The sequence below is a fragment of the Eublepharis macularius genome, chromosome 12, assembly GCF_028583425.1.
Source record: "Eublepharis macularius isolate TG4126 chromosome 12, MPM_Emac_v1.0, whole genome shotgun sequence".
In the NCBI taxonomy this organism is placed as follows: Eukaryota; Metazoa; Chordata; class Lepidosauria; order Squamata; family Eublepharidae; genus Eublepharis; species Eublepharis macularius.
This window is the reverse complement of record NC_072801.1, coordinates 70,335,008-70,361,818: the sequence shown is the minus strand read 5'-3', so window position 1 is coordinate 70,361,818 and position 26,811 is coordinate 70,335,008. Positions and strand designations below refer to the sequence as shown.

Here is a 26,811-nt window from a genome sequence, read left to right as displayed (position 1 = left end):
CAGGAGGTTAAAAGGGAAGAGAAATCTCCTACACAGTCTCAGAGTCCTGGTATGAAAGTTCCAAGAGTGTCACAACGCTCCACAAAAGAAGTGCCTCCTGTGAGATATGGCTTTGAGCCAGATCTGCTGCAAGTAAATTTTGTGTGGGTGCCAGAACCGGCTGACTAACAAGAGGTTTTGTGGCTAGATGGGTCTGAAAGAGAGGCTTGGTTCGCTGCTATGCGACAGGAATATGAGTCCCTCGTAGATCACAAAGTGTTCTCTCTGTCTGAAATGCCAGAAGGGAAAAGCCCAGTGGGCTGTAAGTGGTTGTATAATGTGAAATATGACCCTAACGGAGGTGTTAAGCACAAGGCTCGCCTTGTGGCAAAGGGATACTCCCAAATACAGGGGCAGGATTATGATTCAGTGTTTTCACCTCTGAAGGGGGGAAACCTTCAGAGCTGCTCTGTGCAAAGCAAGTGCAGAGGGCTTAGCTGTTTATCACTTTGATGTAGAAACTGCCTTTCTGAATGCAAACTTGGAAGAAGAGGTATATATGGAACAAATTCCAGGTTTTGATTCTAAACAAAAAGGTTGTGTATTAAAACTGCACAAGTCCATCTACGGGTTGAAACAGGCAGCACAGTGCTGGAATTTGTGTTTATCAAAGGCACTAGCTAGCCTTGTGTTTAGACAAGCAGAGGCTGATCCATGGTTATATACAAAGAAGAGTGGAAAGAAGCAATGTTACCTACTGTGCTATGTGGATGATCTCTGTTTTCTTTGTAAGTCAACCGAGGAATTGGATGAATTCCAACAAGCAATAACTTGTGTGTATTGTCGAAGGCTTTCACAGCCGGAGAACGATGGTTGTTGTGGGTTTTCCGGGCTGTATTGCCGTGGTCTTGGCATAGTAGTTCCTGACGTTTCGCCAGCAGCTGTGGCTGGCATCTTCAGAGGTGTAGCACCAAAAGACAGAGATCTCTCAGTGTCACAGTGTGGAAAAGATGTTCCATGTTCCATCTTTTCCACACTGTGACACTGAGAGGTCTCTGTCTTTTGGTGCTACACCTCTGAAGATGCCAACCACAGCTGCTGGCGAAACGTCAGGAACTACAATGCCAAGACCACGGCAATACAGCCCAGAAACCCCACAACAACCATCAATAACTGGTGTGTTTAAAACAAGGTTTTTGGGACCTATATCCAACTACTTAGGTATGCAAATCACCAGAAACAGCTCAGGGTGTTTTGAGCTGAGTCAAAGCAATAAAATAAAAGTTGCTGAAGCAGCATGGAATGTCAGAGGCAAAAGAAATGCAAACTCCCATGTCTGCTGGGTGTCTTAAGGAGCCAAGGAATACTCCTTTAGAAAATAAAACAAAATACCAATCATTCGTTGGGTCACTGCTGTATTTGTCCTGCTGGAGACACCCTGATCTGGGTTATGTGGTGCAGTGGTTGTGTAGGCAGTGTGCAGATCCCGGTGAAAGGGACTGGCAAGCAGCAAAAAGGGTGCTGCATTATTTGAAGGGAACTTCTGAACACAGGCTTGTACTAAACAGTACAAAAAGTACTGAAGTGGTCGCCTTTAGTGATGCATCATGGGGTAATGATGAAGGAAGGTCTACTTCTGGGTATCTTATACAAGTTCTGGGAGCACTAGTATATTAGAAATCACAAAGACAAACATTAGTGGTGACTAGCTCGTGTGAGGCGGAATTTGCCTCATTAAGTGATTGTATTCTGCAACTGGAATTGGTAATAAAGTTATTGGGGGATCTGAATATCCAATGTCCATTGCCAGTGAAAATAAAGTGTGACAGTTCTGCTGCAGAGCAATTGGCACAACACCAAAAAATACGTGCCAGAAGTAAACATATTATGATCCGATACCAAAATGTACGTGATGCCATTCACAGAGGTGTAGTATGTTTAAGTCATTGTAGGTCAAATGAAAATTGTGCAGATCTGTTGACAAAGGGACAAAACCAGGAAATGTTGGCTAAATGCAATGAAATGCTGGGTATCATGCCTCTTGTCTCAAGGAGGAGTGTTGACATAATGAGCCAAGAAGCATGTGTGCATCTTGCTGTTTAGGTCTGTCTGTCATAACTGATGTAAAAGATCTATTTGACAGGTCCTTGGATGATGCAAGAGCGAAGAAACAGCTTAGTCATGTCACCTGATGTGCTGGGATTGGACACTGGGGGGTGCTATGGATGTATATAAGCCAGCTGTGTCTGGTGAAAGTGTGGAGCTTGTTCCATTAAGTGCTTGGCAAAGCACTTTGACAGTGAGAACAAAGTCTTAATGTGGAAATTTAGCTATTAATTAATCTAGGCTATTATTAGTACTAAGAAGAATGTATTATAAACAGATAGGTTAAACAAGATAAGATAGATTGGACATATTAGTAAACCGGAGAGTTAGAACAATTTGAATATGCTTAGAACAAGTGACATAATATATATAAGATTTAGTAAAATGACAGTTAAGAATAATTTAAATAATAAGATGGGTTAAGGGTTGGAAAGCTGTTGGAAGTCTATAAGGAGGGGGGGAAGGGGGGATGATATAATCTAGATAAGACGGGGAATGTTTGTTATATTTGATGTACTCTCCAATATTTTTTTTTTAAAAAAAGACAGTGAGAACAAAGTCCTGTATATATAAGTCACTGTAAAATAAATGTACATACTCTTTTACTACTATAAGTGTGTGGAAGCCTTATTCATAGCTCAGCTGCAGTTCAAACCACGCTGCACCAACAGCCTCGGGCACCAGAAACCCTGGCGCCGCCCCTGAACCAGTGTGCATGTCAAAAATCCTCCTATGTGAGCCAGGTGGGGGCCTGGCATCCCTAGCTTTGATCCTTACATATGACAAGTAATGCATTTCACTAAAGCTTTCAAAAGGTTCCACAAGATGTTCTGATAGGTAAACTGGTGGACTGTGGACTGGACTGTAGGATGGTTAGATGGATAAGGGACACCCAAAGATTAGTTGTCAATGGCATCACTTCTGATTGGAGAGAGATGCCCAGTGGAGTGCCACAGAGCTCGGTTCTTGTTCCAGTGCTTTTCAATACTTTTATAAATGATCTGGATGAGGATGTGAAGGGATTCCTCATTAAATTTGCAGATGACACCACACTGGGAAGAGTAGCAAACACCCTTGAAGATAGGAACAGAATTCAATGAGATCTGAACACACTAGGATAATGGGCAGATTTGAATAACATATGACTTAACATGGAAAAGTGCCAGGTTCTCCGCTTGGGTAACGAAAATGCAAAGCATGAATACTGGATGAGGGAAACACTGTGGGGTAGCATTGTGTGTGAATAAGATCTTGGGATATGGGTGTATAGGGAGCTAAATATGAGCAGTCAGTGTGAGGCAGCAGCAAAAAAAGTGAATACAATCATGAGGTGTATCAACAAAGACATAACATCCAAATTAGAGGATGTCATTGTTTCACTATATATTACATTGGTCAGACCCCACCTAGAGTAATAACAACAACAATAACAGCAACATTTGATTTATATACTGCCCTTCAGGACAATTTAATGCCCACTCAGAGCAGATTACAAAGCATGTTATTATTAGTAATATAATATAATATAATATAATATAATATAATATAATATAATATAATATAATATAATATAATATAATATAATATAATATAATATAATATAATATAAAGTTCTGGAGGCCTCACTTCAAAAACTATGTGGACAAATTGGAATGGGTGCAGAGGAGAGCAACCAAGATGATCAGGGGCCTGGAGACCAAGCCCTACGAGGAAAGACTGAAGGACTGGGAATGTTCAATTTGAAGAAGAGGAGGCTGAGGGGACACATGATTGTTTCTTTAAGTATTTAAAAGGCTGTCACTTAGAGGAAGGAAGGGAGCTGTTCCTGTTGACATCAGAGGATAGGATTTGGAACAATGGGTTTAAAATTCAGGAGGGAAGGTACTGGCTGAACATTAGGAAAAACGTCACATTAAGAGTAGTTCAGCAGTGGAATAATCTGCCTTGGGATGTGGTGGGTTCCCCTTCATCAGCAGTCTTCAAGGAGCAGCTGGACAAATACTTGTTGGAGATGCTTTAGGCTGTTCCTGCAGGCCATTGGACGAGATGGTCTGTAAGGCCCTTCCAGTTCTTGGATTCTATGATTCTATGAATTAACCCTACCTGCCCTTCTCTTGAGCACCCATACTTGAGTCATTGGCATTTTTTAAACCAGGAATAATTTGATTGAGTGTGTTTTGCTTATGTGTCTGACAGCCAGTAACATTCACCACTATATAATTAACTAGTAGGAAGATAGACTGGGAAAAGCTGAGAAGAAGAAATGACAAGTAGTTAGACCCTTATTCCTAGGCAGATCACGAGAGGGAAGGCAGGAAGAGTTATATCAGTGTTTAGCTTTTGTTGTCCCTTCTTACATGCCCAGGGTAAGGCTGATCACCAGCTTGAGGTCAGGTAGCAATTTCTCCAGGCCAGTTTGGCTAGGGATCCTCATGGTGTTTTGCCTCTTCCGGGTACATAGTAAGACTCACTGGGTGTGTATGTGGGGTGGGGTGGGGGGGGGGGGCTTAGTGAATTTCCTGCATTGTGCAGGAGATTGGACTAGATGATCATAGATGTCCATTCAAACCCTATGATTCTAAGATTCTATGATTCTTTTTCTTTCCTAACTTGATTTCCTGCTGGTATTGAAGGAACTGTAGTTTTCAGGGCCAACTTTCCCTCATCGTTTTTGCATCACCTTGGAACATGTACTACAACTAGTTATTCTCCAGTCCTTTGGGGAAAATAATGTTTGTGGTTTGAAAGGTGAAGGATTTGGGGTGGTGAAACTGACAGGGAAGGGAGGGGGCATTTATTTAATGATTGTTTGTGTTGAATATGCACTATGTCCATCAAGCAAAAAGTCTGTCATGCAAGAGATTTGTCTGTCAGTCAGTCATACCAGGCACTTCAGATGGAGCCCAAGGGCAATTGCTCAACAGCACTCATGAGAGCCTCCATAAGAAATATAGCCTGTAAACGAAGCCTCACATTAATTATAAGATGAATAGGTTGAGCATACACTGGCTGTGGACGGCGACAGTCTTGATGAAATGGTCCATTTACCACCTGCTCCTTCATATTATGCAAAGGCTCAAATTAGAGGCTTGGTGACCTCTCAGGAAAATGGAAGCGGGAAAAAACCGAAAACTTTTACTAGGCACTTTCCTCCTATGATGCCACTGCAGTTTCAGGACTTGGGGGAGCTAATTTTCTCTCCGGACATTATTGGTGCTTTTCTGGTTGAGTTCTCCTCCTTGACAGTAACTATGGGATTTCTACTGGCCTCAGGGAAAATAGACAACACAGAAAACCCTGAATTTAGCTTCTTCAAAGAGCCAGGGTAGGCAATATTCTGTTCTGTTTCCTGTTCCCACTTTGGATAGTGCCATCCTATGCAGAGAGTTACACCAAATTAACTCTGCATACAATTCCTCTAGATTATGTCTGTGCTGACAGCCCTGTGACTTTTAACAGATGGAACATACTATAAGTAGCTTCATCAGACTTCAGCTAGTCCGAGCGATCTCCTTTAGTATCACCTCCTTCTGGATCTTCCTTTAAAAGATACTCACAGACCTCAGCACACAGCTGTTGAAACATCCCAGAGAGCTGCAACTGCACACTGTGGCACATGATTCTACAACACAAAGCCTGTATAGAGAGGGAAACTACAAGGGCAAGAATTGATATCAAAGCAGGATATCAGTAGTCAGATACAATTCAAAGCAATCTGCAACCAGGAGAATGAAAACAGAAGAGTCCAAATCCAGCTCGTATTCTTCTATTTATTTACTAACTATCATCTGCCTTACTCCTTGAGACTCAAGATATTGGTGTCGATGCTTGGGCTGCTGCTGTTCATGTGGAGTACACATTCCATTCACCCCCACATGAAGACTCATTCCATGCAGTGCAACAGAAACAATCCCTTTCCTATTCCACATGAGTATTATGAGCTGGGGAATCTTATCATTGGAGGGATTGTTTCTCAGACCTTTTTCCAGCACAGCCCTTTACAGTTTAGTGAGGAACCCTCTCCAATGTTGATCGAGGATGCAATGTAAGGATTTGTCCACTCTTTTTAAAATTAGATGTAGGTTTTTCATTCAAACAGATAATACAGCAGATAATAGATAATTCAAACAGATAATGCAGCAAAAGAAAGAAAGCATGAAGAGTAGATTATCTCCTTTTTGAAGGGTTGTTTCCTAAGGAAGAACATCATTTAATTGGAAAGTTTTTAGTTGGGGGGGGATGGAATCCCACCCAACGTGAAAACCAAACTTCCAGGGGACAATAAGGTGTTTCAGTTATCTTCTTTGTCTTGCTTTTAAAATATCTTGTTTACTTAACAAAACAAGTTCTAGTCTCTTCCTGTATTTCATTCTTTCAGTTGTTTTCCATTTATCAGTATCTCTTCCTTCACCTCCAATAATTTATATTTTTTTAAAAAAACTGATATTTTTCAAAACAGAAATGTTTCACTCCCTCTATGTTTCTCAAGCCCTCATTCAAGCAACATATCTGAATGCAAACACTGTATTTATAAAGAAAGCACATAAATACATTCACATCATTATAATATTTAGAATTCCAGCACAAAAGAAAACTGGACATTTCAGTTTTCTAGATGCATAAATAATAGGGTTGCTGTCTACCTTGGACTTGCGCCCCGAACTTAATTAAACTGCTCTACCCACCCACATTCTTTTTCTTTATAACAGGATTTAAACTAATCCACACAAAACTGGTGGAAATGCTCAGGCTTCCTTGATTTTATTCCATTAGTGGCAGAGTATGAGGGCCAAGCTACACATGACGAATGACACTTGAACGGCAAGTGGATTGAGTGGAGGGCAAGCGAACAAGGAGAAATACACTTGCCATTCAAGTGTCATTCGTCATGTGTAGCTTGGCCCTGAGTTGAAAGCCTTGTCTAATTTACAGCTGTATGCATTTACCGGGAAAGAAGTGCCATTGAACTTGGTGACTTGTGACTGAGGGCCAAGCTACACATGACGAATGACACCTGAACAGCAAGTGTAATTCTCCCTGTTCACTTGCCCTCCACTCAATCCACTTGCCGTTCAAGTGTCATTCGTCATGTGTAGCTTGGCCCTGAGTGAGCATCCATAAGATTGATCAGAATGTGCCTTGGTTACTTCTTGCTTCACCCATGTACTCTCTGACAGCCCTTTAAGCAGCACTATTTCCTTAGCTTCATCTCCATTAACTCCTGTATGAAGGAAACAATTCCTGTCTATTTGATAGGGTTAGTAGAAAAGAGCAATAGTCCAGTAACATCTATAAGACTAACGAAATTCGTGGTAGGGTATGAGCTTTCATGAGTCACAGCTCATGTCTTCAGATACTGTGTAGTCTGCTACAGACAGACTAACACGGTTACCCATCTTGATAGGCTTGGTGTAAGGATAAATGTGAATGTATAATAATATCAGAACGCATGCGTCTGAACAAGAAGGCGTGGATCTGAAGAAAAGATCTTTGACTCTCGAACGCTTACATGATGAAAACTTTATTGATCTCTAAGGTGCCACTATATTTAGTGTAAATGTTCAAATTACTTTTCATTCATTGTTCCAGAAACTGTTACAATATATTTTGCAATGATTATTTCCTTTAGTTTGAAAACTAAATATGTAATGACCTGAAACAATAACATACATTGCAAGTAGAATTGCCAGGACAGTGGAGAGCTGCAGAATACTGATGCTACACCTAATTCAGAGGAGTTGTTATCAGGAGTTGCCTGCTGAGGAGCAGTTTATAGATATGAAATCATAAACATCCTTGGTTGTTGTGGGTTTTCCGGGCTGTATTGCCGTGGTCTTGGCATTGTAGTTCCTGACGTTTCGCCAGCAGCTGTGGCTGGCATCTTCAGAGGTGTAGCACCAAAAGACAGAGATCTCTCAGTGTCACAGTGTGGAAAAGATGTAGGTCATTTGTATCTACTCAGGAGGGGTGGGGTTGAGCTGAGTCATCCTGTAAGAGTTTCCCAGGGTGTGGAATGCTAATGGCGGGAGGCTTCACTGTATCCTGAGGAGGTTCTTTTGCATATGGATTGGTGCTTGATGTGCTAATCTTCTCTGCAGGCCTATTGTCGGGTGTGGAGTGTTTTGTTGGCCTGGTGTTTTTCAGAACTGGAGCCCATGCTCCAATCACCACCCCCGACAGAAAAGAGGCATAATGAAAACATTAGTGGATTGTGCAAGACGGATATGTGAGCCGCGCTTTCTCAATGAGGAAATTAATCATCTAAACCACGCACTTCAGGAAAATGGCTACTCCAGAAATGAAATCCGAAGAGCAATCAAACCCAGGATGAATCAAACAACCAAGGAAAAACAGTCGCCTACAGGAAAAGTGTTTTTGCCATATATCAAGGGAATTACTGATCAGATGGGAAAGCTTATGAAAAAGCATAACCTTCAAGCAGTATTCAGACCCACCCAAAAAATACAACAGATGCTACGATCAGCAAAAGACAGTAGAGACCCCCTCACCTCTGCAGGCGTATACCGTATACCCTGCAGCTGTGGACAAGTTTACATCGGGACCACAAAGCGTAGCATCCAGACAAGAATAAAAGAACATGAAAGACACTGCAGACTTGGACAACCTGAAAAATCAGCCGTGGCTGAACATAGCCTAACTCAAACAGGGCACAGTATCTTATTCCAGGACACCAAAATACTGGACAACACTTCCAACTACTTTGTCAGACTGCACAGGGAAGCCATTGAAATTCACAAGCATAAGCAAAACTTCAACAGGAAAGAAGAAACCTTAAGAATGAACAGAGCATGGGCTCCAGTTCTGAAAAACACCAGGCCAACAAAACACTCCACACCCGACAATAGCCCTGCAGAGAAGATTAGCACATCAAGCACCAATCCATATGCAAAAGAACCTCCTCAGGATACAGTGAAGCCTCCCGCCATTAGCATTCCACACCCTGGGAAACTCTTACAGGATGACTCAGCTCAACCCCACCCCTCCTGAGTAGATACAAATGACCTACATCTTTTCCACACTGTGACACTGAGAGATCTCTGTCTTTTGGTGCTACACCTCTGAAGATGCCAGCCACAGCTGCTGGCGAAACGTCAGGAACTACAATGCCAAGACCACGGCAATACAGCCCGGAAAACCCACAACAACCATCATTCTCCGGCCGTGAAAGCCTTCGACAATACATAAACATCCTTCTTCATATAGCATATGTGCAAGATATGGCCTGAAATAAAACAAAACGGATGCCATCCAGGTAAGAGCTTGAGAAAATATTTCAAAGACAGAGTCAGAACAACTGGCTGATGAACAACTCTCTCCTTACCTCGGATAGATGCAAAACATAGGACAATGAGGTTCCCAGGAAACTTTTGATTAATCAGCCTTACTTGCCCTCACCCATTTACCCTAATCTAGCAATTCTATTCAGTAAATCTGGTAGCTTTCCCCATCCGGTACTTTGAGGGTCATTGAGCACCGTTTACTCCTATAGTCCACCTCAGGAGGACTTATCAAGCCTCTCTCAACTCATCATCCCCCTCCAGAAAACCCATTCAGTTATTGTTTTGGGATGAAGATGTCAGCTTGCCTCAGGAGGCATTTTGCCCAATGTCTGGGCTCACTAACCACTTGTGCGTGTATGTGTGTTCTTGGATCTGTACACACACACACACACAAATCTGTTTGGGCCTCTTCTCAGGGTAAAATGCTGGTTGTTTCACTGCTACCTTTGAGACTGATAACTTTCACCTTCCCTCAAATTTCTCCCCTTTCCTCCATGATTTCCTCTTAGTTAGCCTCTTATGTGTGTAGTATATGTTTACCTTTTTTATTTCTCTCTTAATAAAAAAAACCTTTCTGGTGGAACTTCTGGCTGCTTTATTTTGAGAGTTCTCTTAAAGGAATAATTCCTGTAAAAATAGGTAGGGAATCCCAGTCACCCTCTCTCGCTTGTCTCCTTTAAGCTAATTCCCCCAACTAATAAGGAGACTACCTATTAGAGTAACAGAATGGTTACTGCAGTAACCAGAATGGTTACTGCTGGTCAAAACTCATGCTATAGGAAATTTCCTGATGCTACGTTGTCTTTAGTCCCATTGTTAAGTTTCATGTATCTCATTGCAGCGTGGAGGTAAAGAACTATCAGCACATTCTTGCCTTGGCATTTGCTGTGAAGGAGATCAACAATGATCCCAGGATCTTACCTAACATCACTTTGGGATTCCACCTCTATGACAGCTACTACAGTGCACCTATGACTTACAAGGCTACACTACAGCTGCTTTCCTTGCACCATAAATTTGTCCCCAACTACAAGTGTGATGTCCAGAGTAATCTGATAGCTATCATTGGAGGTCTTGAATCTAAAACTTCCCTCTACATGGCCACCATCTTAAACATTTACAAGACTCCACAGGTAAATTCTATAGAAGGAAACACAGAATATTGTATTCCATCTAAAGAATAGTGATAGGAAAACATCCATGTACCTAACTTGAAATCACTTGCATTTTTGTAAACATTTTTGCCTTTCCGAAGAAACATTCAATAGAGATTCTCTGGAATAATTATTCTGGAATAATAATTTCAGACAGTCAGTTAATCACAGACCAATTCAAACCTGGTCACAAAACCTTGATGATTTATGAGGTGCCTGCTGCTTTTACCCAGATGTTTCCAGGCAATAATTCAATTATGCAGAATTCAAAAGCCGTAATTTCCGTTATCTCATGCTAGAAGTCATGCTGGGGAAGACTGAGAAGACTAATTTGTAGGAACTGAATGGTGAACTGAGTGTCGTGGTGAGATTTTTCTTTTGAACTTGATCTGATCAGGAGATCATCTGGAACAAGTGTTCATGAATACCTCTCTCTCTGAAGAGAGCTCATGAGGCCATGGCCATGGCCATTAAGGCTACAGCCATTTCCTCCAGAGCAACAGGAGTATGGGTCAGAAAACTGATCCCACCTCCCATACAACATTAGATGCCCTCCTCAAAGGGGCAAACAGTATTTTTAAGCAGTTCTGAGAGAAATATTTAGTCAGGAGAAAGCGGGCAAGCTGTGTTCAGCCTGAGCTTGTGTATGCTGTCTGAGAGAAATATAACCTGTGTGGGAGCCTGAACTGTGTGTTTGTGAAATAACATTCAGTCAGGAGAAAGCAGGCAAACTGTGCGCGCGCCTGAGAAATGGTCTTACTTGTAACTGAGATAGAAATTCATATCTAATGTAGGCAATCTGTGTGTGAAGCATGAGAGAAGATCTATGTGACTGGGTTTAAGTAAAGTAACTTCAAGAATTGAGAACTACTAGAAATAATATGAAACCGATACACTTCTTATAAAAATAGAAGTTAATTTCCAATTAACAACAACACGTGCTCTTAATTTATGCACTGTATTCATGCCTACATGGCCACTTTAATTGGGTATTCATCATGACCAGTACTGCTGCTAATGCCAGGAGAAGAAGTGTGATAAGTGTGGAAATGAGATTGTCCCTTCCCTACAAGTGCTTGTGGATTCCCACATGAGTCTTCCTAAGGGGAAACTTTAGAAAACAGATATCTCCTTTACTCATAAATAAGACATGTGCAAATCTGTGTGTGTGTATTATGTGCCATCAAGTTGCTTCCAAGGGCCAAGCTAAGAACATAAGAACATAAGAACATAAGCAAAGCCATGTTGGATCAGGCCAGTGGCCCATCCAGTCCAACATTCTGTCACACACAGTGGCTAGAAATCCAGTGCCATCTAAAGGACTGTCAGTGAGGCCAGGACACCAGAAGCCCTCCCACTGCCTTCCTTCCAGCACCAAGACAACAGAGCACCACCTCCCCACAAAGAGAATACCATCTATCTCCTGTGGCTAATAGCCACTGATGGACCTCTGCTCCATATATTTGTCCAGTCCCCTCTTGAAGCTGGCAATGCTTGTAGCTGCCACCACCTCCTGTGGCAACGAATTCCATGTGTTTATCACCCTTTGTGTAAAGTAGTATTTTCTTCTATCTGTTCTAACCCGACTGCTCAATAATTTCATAGAGTGCCCACGAGTTCTTGTATTGTGAGAAAGGGAGAAAAACACATCTTTCTCGACCTTCTCTAACCCGTGCATTATCTTGTAAACCTCTATCATGTCTCCCCTCAGTCGTCTTTTCTCCAGGCTAAAGAGCCCCAAGCGCCTCAATCTTTCCTCGTAGGGAAAGTGTTCCAACCCTTTAATCATTTTAGTTGCCCTTCTCTGTACTTTTTCCAGTGCTATGATATCTTTTTTAAGGTGTGGCGACCAGAACTGTACACAGTACTCCAAATGAGGCCTCACCATCGATTTATACAGAGGCATTATGATACCAGCTGATTTGTTTTCAATCCCTTTCCTAATAACCCCTAGCATAGCATTAGCTTTTTTTATGGCAGTCGCACACTGTGCTGACGTTTTTAGTGAGTTATCTATCATGACTCCAAGATCTCTCTCTTGGTCAGTCTCCGCCAGTTCAGACCCCATCAACTTGTATTTATATTTTGGATTTTTGGTTCCAATGTGCATTACTTTGCACTTGGCTACATTGAACCTCATTTGCCACATGGATGCCCACTCTTCTAGCCTTGACAGATCCCTTTGGAGTGCCTCACAATCCTCTCTGGCTTTCACCACCCTGAACAATTTCGTGTCATCTGCAAATTTAGCCACTTCACTGCTTAATCCCAATTCCAAATCATTAATAAACAAGTTAAAAAGCATTGGACCCAATACCGACCCCTGTGGCACCCCACTGCTCACCACCCTCCACTGTGAGAAGTGCCCGTTTATGCTCACTCTCTGTTTCCTATTAATTAGCCAGTTTTCGATCCACAAGAGGACTTGGCCCTTTATCCCATAGCTACTGAGCTTACTTAGGAGCCTTTGATGAGGAACTTTGTCAAAAGCTTTCTGGAAGTCAAGATAAACAATATCTATCGGGTCTCCCTTGTCCACTTGTTTGTTCACTCCCTCAAAGAACTCTAACAGATTGGTGAGACAAGATCTTCCCTTACAGAACCCATGCTGAGTTTTCCTCATCAGCTTTTGGTCATCAATGTGCCCACTAATTTTATTTTTGATAATAGTTTCCACCAACTTACCCGGTATTGACGTCAGGCTGACTGGCCTGTAATTTCCCGGATCTCCCCTGGAACCTTTTTTAAAGATGGGGACAACATTAGCTACCTTCCAGTCCTCAGGAACAGATGCAGAGTTTAATGACAGATTACATATTTTTGTGAGGAGATCTACAAGTTCACACTTGAGTTCTTTCAGAACTCTTGGATGTATGCCATCTGGGCCCGGTGATTTATCAGTTTTTAAATTATCTAGCAGTCGCATAACCTCCTCTCTCGTCACCTCAATGTGACTCAGGTCTTTCAAAACCCCTCCCAAAGTCAGTGCTTCCGGAGTGGGCATGCACTTCTTATCTTCCACAGTGAAGACAGAAGCAAAGAACGCATTCAGCTTCTCGGCCATTTCCCTATCACCCTTTAGTAATCCTTTTACGCCTTGGTCATCCAAGGGCCCCACGGCCTCCCTAGCTGGTTTCCTACTTCTAATATATTTAAAGAATTGTTTATTGTTTTTCTTTATGTTCTTTGCAATATGCTCCTCATATTCCCTTTTTGCCTGTCTGATCACAGACTTGCACTTTTTTTGCCACAGCTTATGCTCCTTTTTATCAACCTCACTCCGACTAGTTTTCCACTGCCTAAAAGAATCCTTTTTACCTTTTACAGCTTCTATTACATTGCTTGTTAACCATGCTGGCCTTTTCCTAAACCTATTTGTGCCTTTCCTAACCAGCGGTATATATTTAATTTGAGCTTCCAGGATTGTAGTTTTAAATAGTCTCCAAGATTCCCCAAGTGTTTTGACCTTTTTTACTTTCCCTTTCAGTTTCTTCTTCACGTACCCCCTCATCTCAGAAAAGTTACCCCTTTACACATGATGAATGACACTTGAACGGCAAGTGTATTTCTCCCTGTTCACTTGCTCTCCACTCAATCCACTTGCCGTTCAAGTGTCATTCGTCATGTGTAGCTTGGCCCCAAGTTCCAACCCATAGTGACTTGGTGAATTAACATCCTCAAAAATCATTAACAGCCTTGCTCAGATCTTGCAAACTGGAGGCTGCAGCTTCATTTACCTCATTTTGAGTCTCCTTTTCCTATTACCTTCCACCTTTCCTAGCATTATCATCATTCCCAGTGAATCTTCTCATGATATGACCAAAGTATGATCACCTGAGGGCCAAGCTACACATGACGAATGACACTTGAACGGCAAGTGGATTGAGTGGAGGGCAAGTGAACAGGGAGAAATACACTTGCCGTTCAAGTGTCATTTGTCATGTGTAGCTTGGCCCTCAGTTTGTTTATTTTAACTTGTAGGGATAACTCAGGCTTGAATCTATTGGCTGTGATTATGACCACATGTTAATTGTACACCATTCATAAAACGTCTCTATGTTTTATTTCAGCTTTCCTATGGCTCTGTTCTGTCAGGACTGAATGACAGGAGACTGTTCTCTTCATTGTACCAGATGGTCCCCAATGACATCCATCAGTACATTGGACTTGTCCAATTGCTTGTGCATTTTCAGTGGGTGTGGGTTGGAATCTTTGTCATAGATGATGACAGTGGGGAAACATTTTTACAGACCTTGCTTCCTTTGCTTTCCCAGAGTGGTATCTGTTTTGCTTTTATAGACAGAATCCAAAAAGTGACTTATGTTGATGGAATGATAGAATTGTTTTTAAGAAAGTTTGAAACTTTTCGTACCCTAATGGAAAGCAAAGTCAATGTGTTTGTTGTTAATGGAGCACCTCCATCAATGGAAAATTTAAGCTGGCACCTTCAAGTGGTAGACCTAAGTTCACCAACAGGCAAAGTGTGGGTAGTCACTGCTCATTGGGATTTCATATTAAAAAACCATCAAAGGGAATGGGATATACAGGATTTCCATGGTGCTATATCCCTTACGATTCATTCAAATCAGCCAACAGGATTCAGGACCTTTCTTTACAGCATCAATCCTTCTTGGGCAAAAAAAGATGGTTTTATCAAGGGCTTCTGGGAACAGGCATTTGATTGTTTAATGAAAAAATCCAGGGAAAGTGATGGTGAAGAGACCAAGGAAGCCTGCACAGGGAAGGAAAAGCTGGAAAATCTTCCAGGGCCTTTCTTTGAAATGAGCATGACTGGCCACAGTTATAATATCTACAATGCTGTCTATGCAGTGGCACATGCATTACATGTTATCTCTGAAACCAGGTCCAAAGTCAGGATGAAGAATTGGAATCTGAGCGCATGGCAGGTAATCCTATCTCAGTGTTTTTTTTTCTTGTTTCAGACAGCATGCCTGTCTCTTTCAAATCTTTGTAGAGCTTAACAGATGCAACATTTCCAAAAGGATGAGTTCAGGTGTCTCTTTTCTGCTGTTCCAGTGTGAAGATTTTTATTTCAATTTTTCTGTCTTTGTGCAAATCAAATCCCAGATGCTTTTTTTTTTCAATTTGGTTTTCTTACTTCATTTCCGCCCATTAACATTATTTGTGTTATAAAAATTCATCATTGTATGTATACTGTAGAAAACGTGAGTTGGTTTCAAGTTCACTTCAGCATTGATGAGAAATGGCCATATATGTGATTCACACAATATGTGTGATTCACACAATTCTACATGGGTAAATTGAGACTAGAAATCATATACTACTGCATCAAGGAAACAAATATATAATTTGAAAAAGCAGAAAACCGTGCTTGTTGAGAAAACAAGAAATAAATGTAAAATGTGGCTAAATATGCAATATTCACAATCCTTAATTTTCTAGGAAATCTCAGTGTCATTGGTTGAAACATATGTAGACCTTCCTTTCTTTACTATGAATCAATCACTTAATTTGTGTAATATAAATAAATTAACCAAAGGTTGGATAAAAACCATGAATTTTCACTAAATCTCACCAGTTCCCCCCCTTACTACAACTTTATCCTACATGGCTTTTATCCATGCAAGTCCCAAAATTTTGAGAGATTTAAGAGGACCTTAAGGTAGCATACAAACATTTAAAACAGAGAGAGAAGCAAGTAAAGAAATGATAAACAGTCACTGACCTTACAAAATAAGATACATATGGCTGGATCTGGACATATCTAAAAGCAAATGAAACACATCTAAAAGAGACTATTAGCAACAGAATTAGGAGAATTTTAAAACCTTGTCTCCATTTCTTTAGCTAAGCCATTCTCTAAGGAGTATCTCCTTCAACAACAGCATAGGCGATTCTGTTAATTTTGATGCTAATGGAGAACTGATTGAAAAATTTGATGTTACAAACTGGGTGACATTCTCAAATCACTCTTTTATTCGAGTAAAAGTTGGGAGTTTTGACCCTCATGTTCCGACAGGCAAAGAACTGAAAATTCAGGATGAAAAACTGGTGTGGCATAGATGGTTTACCCAGGTAAGAGAGAACATCAGGTCTTACGGTACATGGACCATGTGAACTTTTTTTAAAAAAATCATTTGACCCTTTACTTTTGTAACAGGATTCTTGTTAAAGTGACATTTAAAAGAACTTTAAGATGCCATTAGAATAATTAACCTGGGTTGATGCTCCTGCTTTCTCTTCCTGCCAGTCCTGTAGCTAGTTGCTTTCTCTATATTTAACACTACTTTGAATATTGAATAAGCAGTTCTGCCTGCCAACGTAAGAGCTGCACTAATACTTGATTAAGCAACAAGTGAAAATCCTTTTTGGGGGAACTGTAGCCAAACTAGATTTATAACAATTATAACAAACTAGAAACAAAGCCCATTGTGCAAATAAATACAATGGGCACTAGAAAGCTGGGGCTGGGGAGGGCTGGGGGGGGGCTGGGAAGTGCTGGCTGGCAGGCAGAGGGTCTGGGAAGGGCTGGCAGACAAGCAGAGGGGTCTGGGATGGGCTGGCAGGCAAGCAGGGGGGTCTGGGAATGGCTGAGAGGCAGGAGGTGTCTGGGGAGGGCTGGCAGGTAGGGAGGGCAAAGGGGTCTGGGGAGGGCTGAGAGGCAGGAGAGGTTGGGGAGGGCTGAGAGGCAGGAGGAGTTTGGGGGGTCTCGCTCTTCCCACCGCATCCACGGTTCCAGCGGGGCTCACATGGCTGGCACTTCGCTGTTGCTCTGGCTCCACCAAGAGCAGCATGCCCCGGCTCCAGCAGGGCTTGCAGGGCAGTGGGCACATTGTTGTCACCCTGTTACCAGAACTGCTCTTATTAATGGGGGAAATTAGCTATAGCAGTCTGTAACTTAAAATAAGCGCGGATCTTAACCTATGTCTACGGAGGTCCCGATTCCAGACACTCTAGTGAAAAAGAGGCAGACTACAAATAGGTTCCAAACACGTGTATTTGCTAACAATGTGGCGTAAGCCTAACCTTGCGCAAGCATACAAGAGAACACACAAGATCTAAGAAATACAGAGTATGAAATACAGAGACTTTCGCATTAGCTGGTTCCCAACGATGGTGGGGAATACTCACAATCCTAGAGCGAAGCAGAGACATGACAGCGGGGTGGCCCAATGCCAGCACTGGAACCACAGACGGACAGCAAGGAGGTCTGGATAGGGAATGGCCTGAGCCACGGACAGCAAGGGGGGGGTCTGGATAGGAATGGCCTAAGCCACGGACAGCAAGGGGGGGGTCTGGATAGGAATGGCCTAAGCCACAGACAGCAAGGGGGGGTCTGGATAGGAATGGCCTAAGCCACGGGCAGCAAGGGGGGGTCTGGATAGGAATGGCCTAAGCACCGAGTGGTCTGGGAGACCAGCTTAAATACCCCAAAACGTACCCTGGGGCAGGTGCTGTACTTGGTGGTTCTCACAGATTAAAACAAAGGTTCTAATGGGTTACTGAATGGCTTGGATGGGCCACTTTGGTAATCAGATTGTGATAAGTGACACCTCAGGAAGAGGGGACAAAAGAGGGAGGGGGAAATCCAAGTGGGCTGAAAGGATGTTCCAGCGGACAGGGCTTGTCCTGATGTCATCAGCTCTGGAATGCGGAGGTTTCTTTGAGATGCATTCTCTAAGTGCTTGGGATGGTCGACACTTAGTTCCTTCTCTGGGGCGGCTCCTAAGATATGCAGAGCGGGGCGAGGTACTCTCGCTGCGGACGTGGTGTGCTCGCTTCGCCGAAATGGCTTCTCAAAACAGTCTTCTTCCCTGGGTCTTCTGGTTGCCTGAGAACATGGATGCCGGCTGGGCATAGCTGAGGCTGGTTTGCAGGCTGCCCGGTAGCGAGGGCAAGCTCGGGGACCGGCTCGCGGGAGACTCCAGGCGGGAACTGACCAGGGAGCGCCTAGCCAGGCTCGCTGGAGGTCTCCCCGGCTGGCGCCCGGCTGCTAGCAGCGGCTTGTGCCCATATGAGGCAGGCTTCCATGGAGGCAGGGGGAACAGCACTTAAAACACAGTCCAAAGCAGGGAACAGGCACGGTCCGTGGCAGATGGCACTGCAGGCACGGGGCACACTTGTAACACAGTCCAAACACACACTGGGAAATCCAGATACAGGGCAGGCCAGGGCTGCCCAAGAAGAGAGTCCTTTTATGCGGTTAACCAAACATGGAGTCAGTGAACTACACAGTTTATAACAGCAGCAAGGCAATTGACACGCAGGCAGGAAACTGACACGTGTATCAGAACACACACGTGCAAAGCAGTCTTTGTGCAGCAGTAAAACGGCAATGCAGGAAACTTTAACACAGTTCATGGCAGGCCTTAAAGCAGGGGAGGGGGCCTACTTGGCAACAACCCCATCGTCCCAGCTCCACTGAGAGTGGTGCGCCCCAGCTCCAGCAGGGCTCGCAGGGTGGCAGGCGCATCGCTCTCGCCACGTCGCCCAGGTTCCACCAGGGCTTGCAGGCACATCACTCTTTCTGCATCACCCTCCCCCTCCTGCTGGGCTACATAGTCTGGCGGCAGAGGGCTCGGCAGGCTTGCTTGGCCATCTGCCACTAATGGTGCCCTCTGGAGGCCATGTTCGACCACGTACTTTTTATCCTGGGCTCCCGTGCAGGCACACCAGGATAAATGTGAATCGTCAGAAACCCGCTAACACAATTATGTTATAGGATATTGTAAATATATTATATTAATGGAGCAATGGCAAAATATGTGGACAAGAGGGTTGAAATTTACATTAAGCTCCAGTACTAAAGACAATTTTTATAAAATGTAAAATGATGTATCGTTGGTATATGACTCTTCAAAAATTTGCTAGAATGTATAAGGGGGCATCAAATGTATGTTGGAAATGTGCTAAACAAGAAGGGACATTTTTTCATATGTGACGGACATGTAAGAAAGCAAAGAGTTTTTGGTTGCAGATACAATCATTGATTCAGAAGATTTTGAAGATTAAATTTCAGCTGAAACCAGAGACTTTTCTGTTGGGAATAATGGATACAGTGGAGGAATGGTTGACAAAAAGTTTTGGAGTTTGCATTAATGGCAAAACTTACTGCACTAATTAGAGAAAGGATATTAGTTAACTTCTTGACTGAATGGAAACCATAAATAGACTTTTTGCATGAAGTGGATAACAAGGATTTGATGACATCTGGATTTATGGATTAAGAAACAGGAACAGTTTTGTGACTAATTTAGAATGTGGGACTCTAGAATAGAGATGGGTACGATCCAAAAAAAATTAATGATCCAGCTGATCATGGATCAGGGCCGGCAATGATCCCAAATAAATGATCCACACCGATCATCTCCCGTTCCCGATCCGTGGATCGTGGATCATGGAGGCAAAAGCGGAGGGGCGCCCTGCTGTTCCCGGCGATACAGGAACGGTGGGTGATGCCAGCGGCCTCCATGTTTATGTTTGGCTGTCTGTGTTTGGCCGTCAGAGCTGCCTATCAGGGTTTGCAGGGATGAGATTGGAGTGCCCATGGCTACAGAACACCCCCTTCCCCCTCCCTCCCCTGGGTGTCTTCTCCCAACTGGTGACTGCTTTGCTGGTCCGTGATTGGAAGGAAGCCCGGCTGATCAAGGCAAGCTGGGCTTCCATTCGAGTTTTCAGGGCGACAGAAGGAGGGCAAACACAGCTCAGGCATTCCCCTGGCTTCGTTGCCAGGGGAATAGATTGCTGGCGCCTGAGTGTCTGGATCCCTGATCCGAGCCCGATTGCCCTGATCCAGGCCCCTCCCGATTGCTGGATCATTGGCCATGGACGATCACGATCCGCAGGGTCATGATCGCGCAATTGCCATTATCATGGTTTTTTTTTTAAATCATAATGCAGATCGTGCCCATCTCTACTCTAGAAATGAACTCAATTTGTAGTGTAATCTAGGTGTTTTTTAATTTTCTTTTTTCTTTTCCTCTTAATCTTATAGATATATTGTTAGTGTATATATACAATACAATATATTGTATTGTTAGTGTCTTATGTTTAGAAATGTGTTTTTTCTTGTTTTCTAGGTTTGTTGTTTACTGCCTTGTAGTGTGTAGTTTATAGTTTAAATACAGAATTTAAACCATATATAATTTATATGGTTTAATGGTTTTATCTAGTTTTAAATTTTATTCTTTTGACTATGTCACATCAATTTTATTCAAGCATATGTTTCTGTTTTTATTCTTGTTTTTTGTGACTTGTAATGGCCTATGGCTAAATACAATAAACCTTTCATACATATATATAATTAGATCCATACCTTCCCTTTCTGAAAGAAGCTTATTTCTTCTGACCTCCATTTTAGTCTCACAACAACCCTTTGAGGTAGGTCTGGCTGAGATGATGTGATGGGCCAAGATCACCCAGTGACCTTCCATGGTAGATCAGGGATTTGGACTTGGGTTTCCTTGGTCATAATCTCACCAATCTAACCACTGCACCACACTGTCTCTGACAGCACAGGAAAGTTCTTAACCATCACTTGATTTGTAAAGGAAGGGATATTTTCCACCCTCTCTGTTGGTGCAGACTTGCACCCCAATGAGGACTGAAAGCTGCTTTCATCATTCTGTTTTCCATTGAATGCTCATAACAATCAAAACCTATATTCTGCTGCCCTTTCAGTTAGTTTATTAAATCCACTTTCAGTCTTTCAGTCATCCTCCAGTAGAGATGCACAGCATGTAAATCTTCTATTCTTTTAGGTCCACCTATGCTTAAATGTTCAGCAATGCAGTCCTAAGAATTATTATACCCCTTTACGTTTATTGAAGTCAGTGTGCATAGAAAGTGTAATTCTGTTTAAGGCTGTATTTGTGGGAGACGACCATTTGAACTGGTTGATCTCCAGATTAAATGCTGTGGGCTTTTTAAAGAAGCTCTCTTTGGCAAAATATATTCAGATCTCTTCAGCAAGGAATCTGACATGACCAAAGCCCCAGCAGTCTGGTAACCATTAAGCTGAACTTCATTACGCTGTGAAAAATAACTGCATTGCTCAGTGCTTCGTGGGAAGTACCATGCATTCTTTATATGTCAGTCCTGCACCACCCATAAGACAGGCCACACTGGTAGCAACTATCAGACTGTAAGAACTACTGCAACATCTTCTCATAAAGAAGGCTCCCAGATCAGAAATGCCATCATATCATTATCAAAATCCATCTTGCACATTCTGCACAGCAACCAAAAATTTCCAGACATTTTCTCAGTGGCACTTCCTATATTTACCGACAGGTGCCACCTCTTTCTGTGTGCAATGACAACTGCCCTCCAGCTTACAGCAAGAGAAAGAAGGAAGGAGAGCCATATTGCTGCTATGATTGTGCTCCTTGTCCACATGGGAAGATTTCTGATCAGAAAGGTAGGAGAAAAAATCATGTACCGAGCTATCAAATCTACCACACGATAAGGTATCTCCTTAGTATGGAGGGCGGCATTTTCCTGATATGGAAATTCTCTATAAACTATCAGAATTGGCTAATGCGAGTAAAACTCAGATGTGTAAATCCCAGATATTCTGGCATCATCCACTTCAAATGAATGTTTTCGGGAACAATCCTTTCCCCATTTCTACTGGTATAATCAGGTCAACCCACAAAGGCAGCTTTCTTCACTAAATGGGGCCTTAAAATATGCAGCATTTCCTTTGGGAACAAGCAAGTCTACTCAGAACAAAGTTCCCTGCAGTTCAATAGGTCTTACTCTTAGGAAAAATTCCTTAGGATTGTATTTTGACAGAGCAATCCAAAACAGGTCTACTCTGAATTATATTCAGGTATGTTCAATGGGCTGGGCTTATTCCCCTGAAATGTTCTCAGGATTGCAGTAGTGACTGAAGGAGTAACAACAACAACAACAACAACATCAACATTTGATTTATACACAGCCCTTCTGGACAACATAATGCCCACTCAGAGCGGTTTACAAAGTATGCCATTATTATCCCCAATGTACAACAAAATAGAGCAACACGGTAATGTAATTGTCACAACAGAGAATCTCCCGTGTGGTATTATGTCTTCACAATTGTTTTAATAAAGGATATATTAATTGAGTACTGTTTCACAAATTTGTTTATACAGAGTAAGGGATGTAATAAACAATTTGTATATTCTTTTGTTTCTCTTGACACAACCATATACTACACCATATATTGCAACCTCCCTAGACCTCATAAGATGCCTGTATAATTGAGGTCTAGGGAGGTTGCAATATATGGTGTAGTATATGGTTGTGTCAAGAGAAACAAAAGAATATACAAATTGTTTATTACATCCCTTACTCTGTATAAACAAATTTGTGAAACAGTACTCAATTAATATATCCTTTATTAAAACAATTGTGAAGACATAATACCACACGGGAGATTCTCTGTTGTGACAATTATTATCCCCAAAACAATCACCCTGTGAGGTGGGTGGGGCTGAGAGAGCTCTGGAGACTGTGACTGACCTAAGGTCACCCAGCTGGTTTAAAGTGGAGGAGCAGGGAATCAAACCCGGTTCTCCAGATTAGAGTTCCGTGCTCTTAACCACAACACCAAACTGGCTCTCATAACACAAATAGGCCCATCATAACACAAAATTCCAGACAAGGGAGATTCAGCACACAAAGCTGGCAGAAGGAAATGGGCACCTCTGTTTTCAGTGACTCTGTCTCGGACATAGCGGTTCATTTTGGTTTCATTTAGAGTAGAAGAAGGTTTAAAACAAGCAAACAGGAATTTGCTTGAAAGGAAACACTCATTTTTTTTAAAAATAGAAACTTTCATGCCACTAATTATACACTCGCCTTTTTCTTCAAATTTAGGGTGGGATCAAAGTATGGTAGGTTTCCAAAGAGAACTGATGACATATTTCTAACTAGGTTTTACGAGAAATTCCAAAGAGGCTACTGATAGAACGTCCATCATATGGATGTATGAGTTGGCATATTAAATACTTGAGAAAATTCCACAAGTGTCATTCAAATTTGAATTTAACCTCTATCCCATCCTCAAATCACAGTTTTGGCCAACACTTTTTTTGTGTGAAATGGCAGCTTTTAAAGGAAAGCTTTTCAAGAAAATTAAAAATATCAGGAGACCCAATCTCTCAGTTGGCCTTCCTGGTTGAACTATCAACATCTCTGTATTTAATGTCATTCATTTAAAACATTTTAACTCTGGTTGTTGTGGGTTTTCCGGGCTGTATTGCCGTGGTCTTGGCATTGTAGTTCCTGACGTTTCGCCAGCAGCTGTGGCTGGCATCGTCAGAGGTGTAGCACCAAAAGACAGAGATCTTTCAGTGTCACAGTGTCACTGTGACAGGGGCCCTGATTTGGTCCCCTCATATCCCAGAGCATTTTTTCACTCTCTGTAGTTTAATTATATTCCTGAGATATGATTGTGGTGTTGTTTCTTTTACCTCAGACATGGATGACTGTATCAGATGTCCTGAAGACCAGTATCCAAGCCAGGCCCAGAATGAATGTTTCACCAAGAAGATGAGTTTCCTGACTTTTGAAGAACCTTTGGGGATCGCTTTAGTCTCCTTTATTCTTTCTTTTTCTCTGACTACTGTGTGTGTGTTGATCATCTTTATAAAGAATCACGATACTCCCATAGTCAGAGCCAACAACCAGAGCCTCACCTACATTCTCCTCATCTCCCTCCTGCTTTGCTTCCTCTGCTCCTTCCTATTCATTGGGCAGCCAGGGAGGGTGACCTGTCTTCTCCGACAAACCTCGTTTGGCATCGTCTTCTCTGTGGCTCTTTCCAGTGTGTTGGCCAAAACAATCACTGTGGTTCTGGCCTTCATGGCTACCAAACCAGGCTCCAGAGTGAGGAGGTGGGTGGGGAAAAGATTGACAAACTCGATTGTCCTTTCTAGCTCATTTATTCAAGCAGGCCTTTGTACCATTTGGCAAAGTTCCTCTCCTCCCTTCCCATACATGGACACACACTCACTCGATGATAAAATCATTGTGGAATGTAACGAAGGCTCGGCCACCATGTTTTACTGTGTCTTGGGCTATATGGGCTTCCTGGCCATTGTCAGCTTCACTGTGGCTTTCTTCGCCAGGAAGTTGCCCGATAGCTTCAATGAAGCCAAATTTATCACCTTCAGCATGCTGGTCTTTTGCAGTGTTTGGGCATCATTTCTTCCCACCTACCATAGCATCAAAGGGAAGTCTATGGTGGCCGTGGAGATCTTCTCCATCTTGGCCTCCAGTGCCGGTTTGCTGGGTTGCATCTTTTCACCTAAATGCTACATCATTTTATTGATGCCCGAACTGAACAACAAGCATCATTTAACAACAAGAAAGTACCAGTGAATATGAACAAGTATTTTATTTATTTGCTTGCTTGCTTGTTTGTTAAAGCACTTTTCCCCACATAGTTCAAAGTTGCCCCCTCATCCCCTAATGAAGATCTGTGTCATCCACATTTGGGTTAAAGTTGGCTTTATTACTAGCTAGAGATATGACTGCTCACTTTGCTCATGATATTTAATGGTGATTTAAACACTGAATGAGCAGCTCTGTCTAAGGTTGCCATCATCCACATAGAATCTGGAGATCTTCCAGAATTAAATCTGATCTAATTACTACAGTTTTCAGTTCCCCTGGAGAAAAGGGCCTCTTCAGAGAGCGGCATTACATCTCTTCTGATCTCCATTGATTCCCTAAATGCCACCTTCCCCAGGCTCCGCCCTGAAATCTCCAGGAATTCCCCAGCACAGAGTTGGCTACTGTCCTTGACCAGGGTTTTGTCACAGTAGAATGTAGATGGTCACCGAATCACCCAGTAATAAGACAATATAATTACGTTAATAAAATGTTCAAACAATGATTGGCTCTGCAGCTGATTTTTTAAAAACGCATTAGCCATCCACTGGTGTAATGAACTGGGAGGTACGAGACAAAAGACTTGGGCCGAATCCACACTCACTCACCATCCGCTTATATTGTGCAGTCGTGGCAATCGGGTTCATTCCGCTACCATGCTGTGCATCATCACATTCACCCTTCCAGTCCGTCTTCATGACACAATCATTTCTCCACACGGCACTGAGTAAAGCGTTACAGTGGGCAGTTCCATCCTCCGCCGTCAGAATTGATGGCGCATGTCACTTCTCTTTTTAAAAAAATAATTTTAAAAAAGGTCAGTTTTCCAGTATACTGATACTCCGACTTTTAAGAAATGGCAATGTACCCTCCCCCTCATCTTTGATTGGCTCATTTTTTGCTCGTCACAGACCACTTTCTAACAATTGGCTGGTTGGTATGGCGGGCAAATTTGAAATTAGATTGTCACATTAAAAGCATTGTCCGGAAATTCTGCTGCTCAGAGTGGTTTTCTGCTTTTAGTAGTTAACAACATGGATGCTCATGGATGCTATTTGTGATGATGGCTCAGATTCTGGTTGGCATGCTTCGCAGCACAGCCACGCGACGCCACGAGATGATGCATTCTGTCTTTCGCACATGGTAGAATCTCCCACCTGCATCTTAAGCTTTCAGGAATATATTTGTTTTCTGCACCTGCCATTTGCTGGAGACGATCGTTGTGGGAAATACAGGATTGCTCGGCTTGGCTCCTCGCGCTCTTAAAAATGGCAGGACACAGTAGGGAAACGGTCCCTGTGTGACATGCTCCGGTGACCATTTCTTTTCCTGCGCAAACCGCTGCTCACTACAGTTGGTTTACCAGTATACCGACCTTTCTGCACTGTGCAAAAAAAAAAAAGGCAGGGAGAAAATGGATTTCTGCCACTATCATGTGGTTTGGAAGGAAGGTGCAATTGGAGCGTGGTGATGGTGGGGAAAACGTGGAATGGGAAAGTGTGTGAGTATCTGCATGAACAGTGCACCGCTTGTGAAAAAGACGCAGAAACAAAAAGGAAGTGTGGATTCGGCCTTGGCCCTTTTTAAAACAAAAGGCATGCCAGCCACAGGATGGCATGTTGATCTCTACCTGTCCCCTTCCCTACAAAACAGTTTGGACCAAATTAGTGAATTCTGCTATATTTGATTCAGGTATCACCAGTAATTATATGTAATAGGCGGAAGAGGGACACTGGAAGTGATTTTAGAAAGAGAATAGGGTATATGAAATGTTCAGTTCTCTACAATGACTTTTCAGTGGGTCTGCACTCAATAATATTCTCAGTGCCTAAGGCTCAGACACCCATATTTTCATCTACAAAATGTGAGGGTCTGTAGTCTACCTGAATTTTATTTACTTGGGA

The 26,811-nt window shown here is 42.5% G+C and overlaps 1 protein-coding gene across 1 annotated transcript; it reads left to right on the top strand.

Moving 5' to 3' along the window:
- Positions 1–219: 219 nt before the first annotated feature.
- LOC129339744 (vomeronasal type-2 receptor 26-like) lies at positions 220–24,895 on the top strand. Its single transcript, XM_054994327.1, has 7 exons — positions 220–457; positions 10,089–10,104; positions 10,228–10,519; positions 14,611–15,447; positions 16,370–16,597; positions 21,815–21,941; positions 23,991–24,895. Exons 1-7 carry the CDS (start codon positions 220–222, stop codon positions 24,893–24,895), a joined length of 2,643 nt encoding a protein of 880 aa, XP_054850302.1.
- Positions 24,896–26,811: the final 1,916 nt, after the last annotated feature.

Excerpts from the sequence above, each read along its gene's own strand:
- LOC129339744 (XM_054994327.1), top strand. The coding sequence starts at position 220 with ATGCGACAGGAATATGAGTCCCTCGTAGATCACAAAGTGTTCTCTCTG. Across the intron at positions 15,448-16,369 it reads GGAATCTGAGCGCATGGCAG|CTAAGCCATTCTCTAAGGAG; the intron begins GTAATCCTATCT and ends CCATTTCTTTAG. Across the intron at positions 21,942-23,990 it reads GAAGATTTCTGATCAGAAAG|ACATGGATGACTGTATCAGA; the intron begins GTAGGAGAAAAA and ends CTTTTACCTCAG.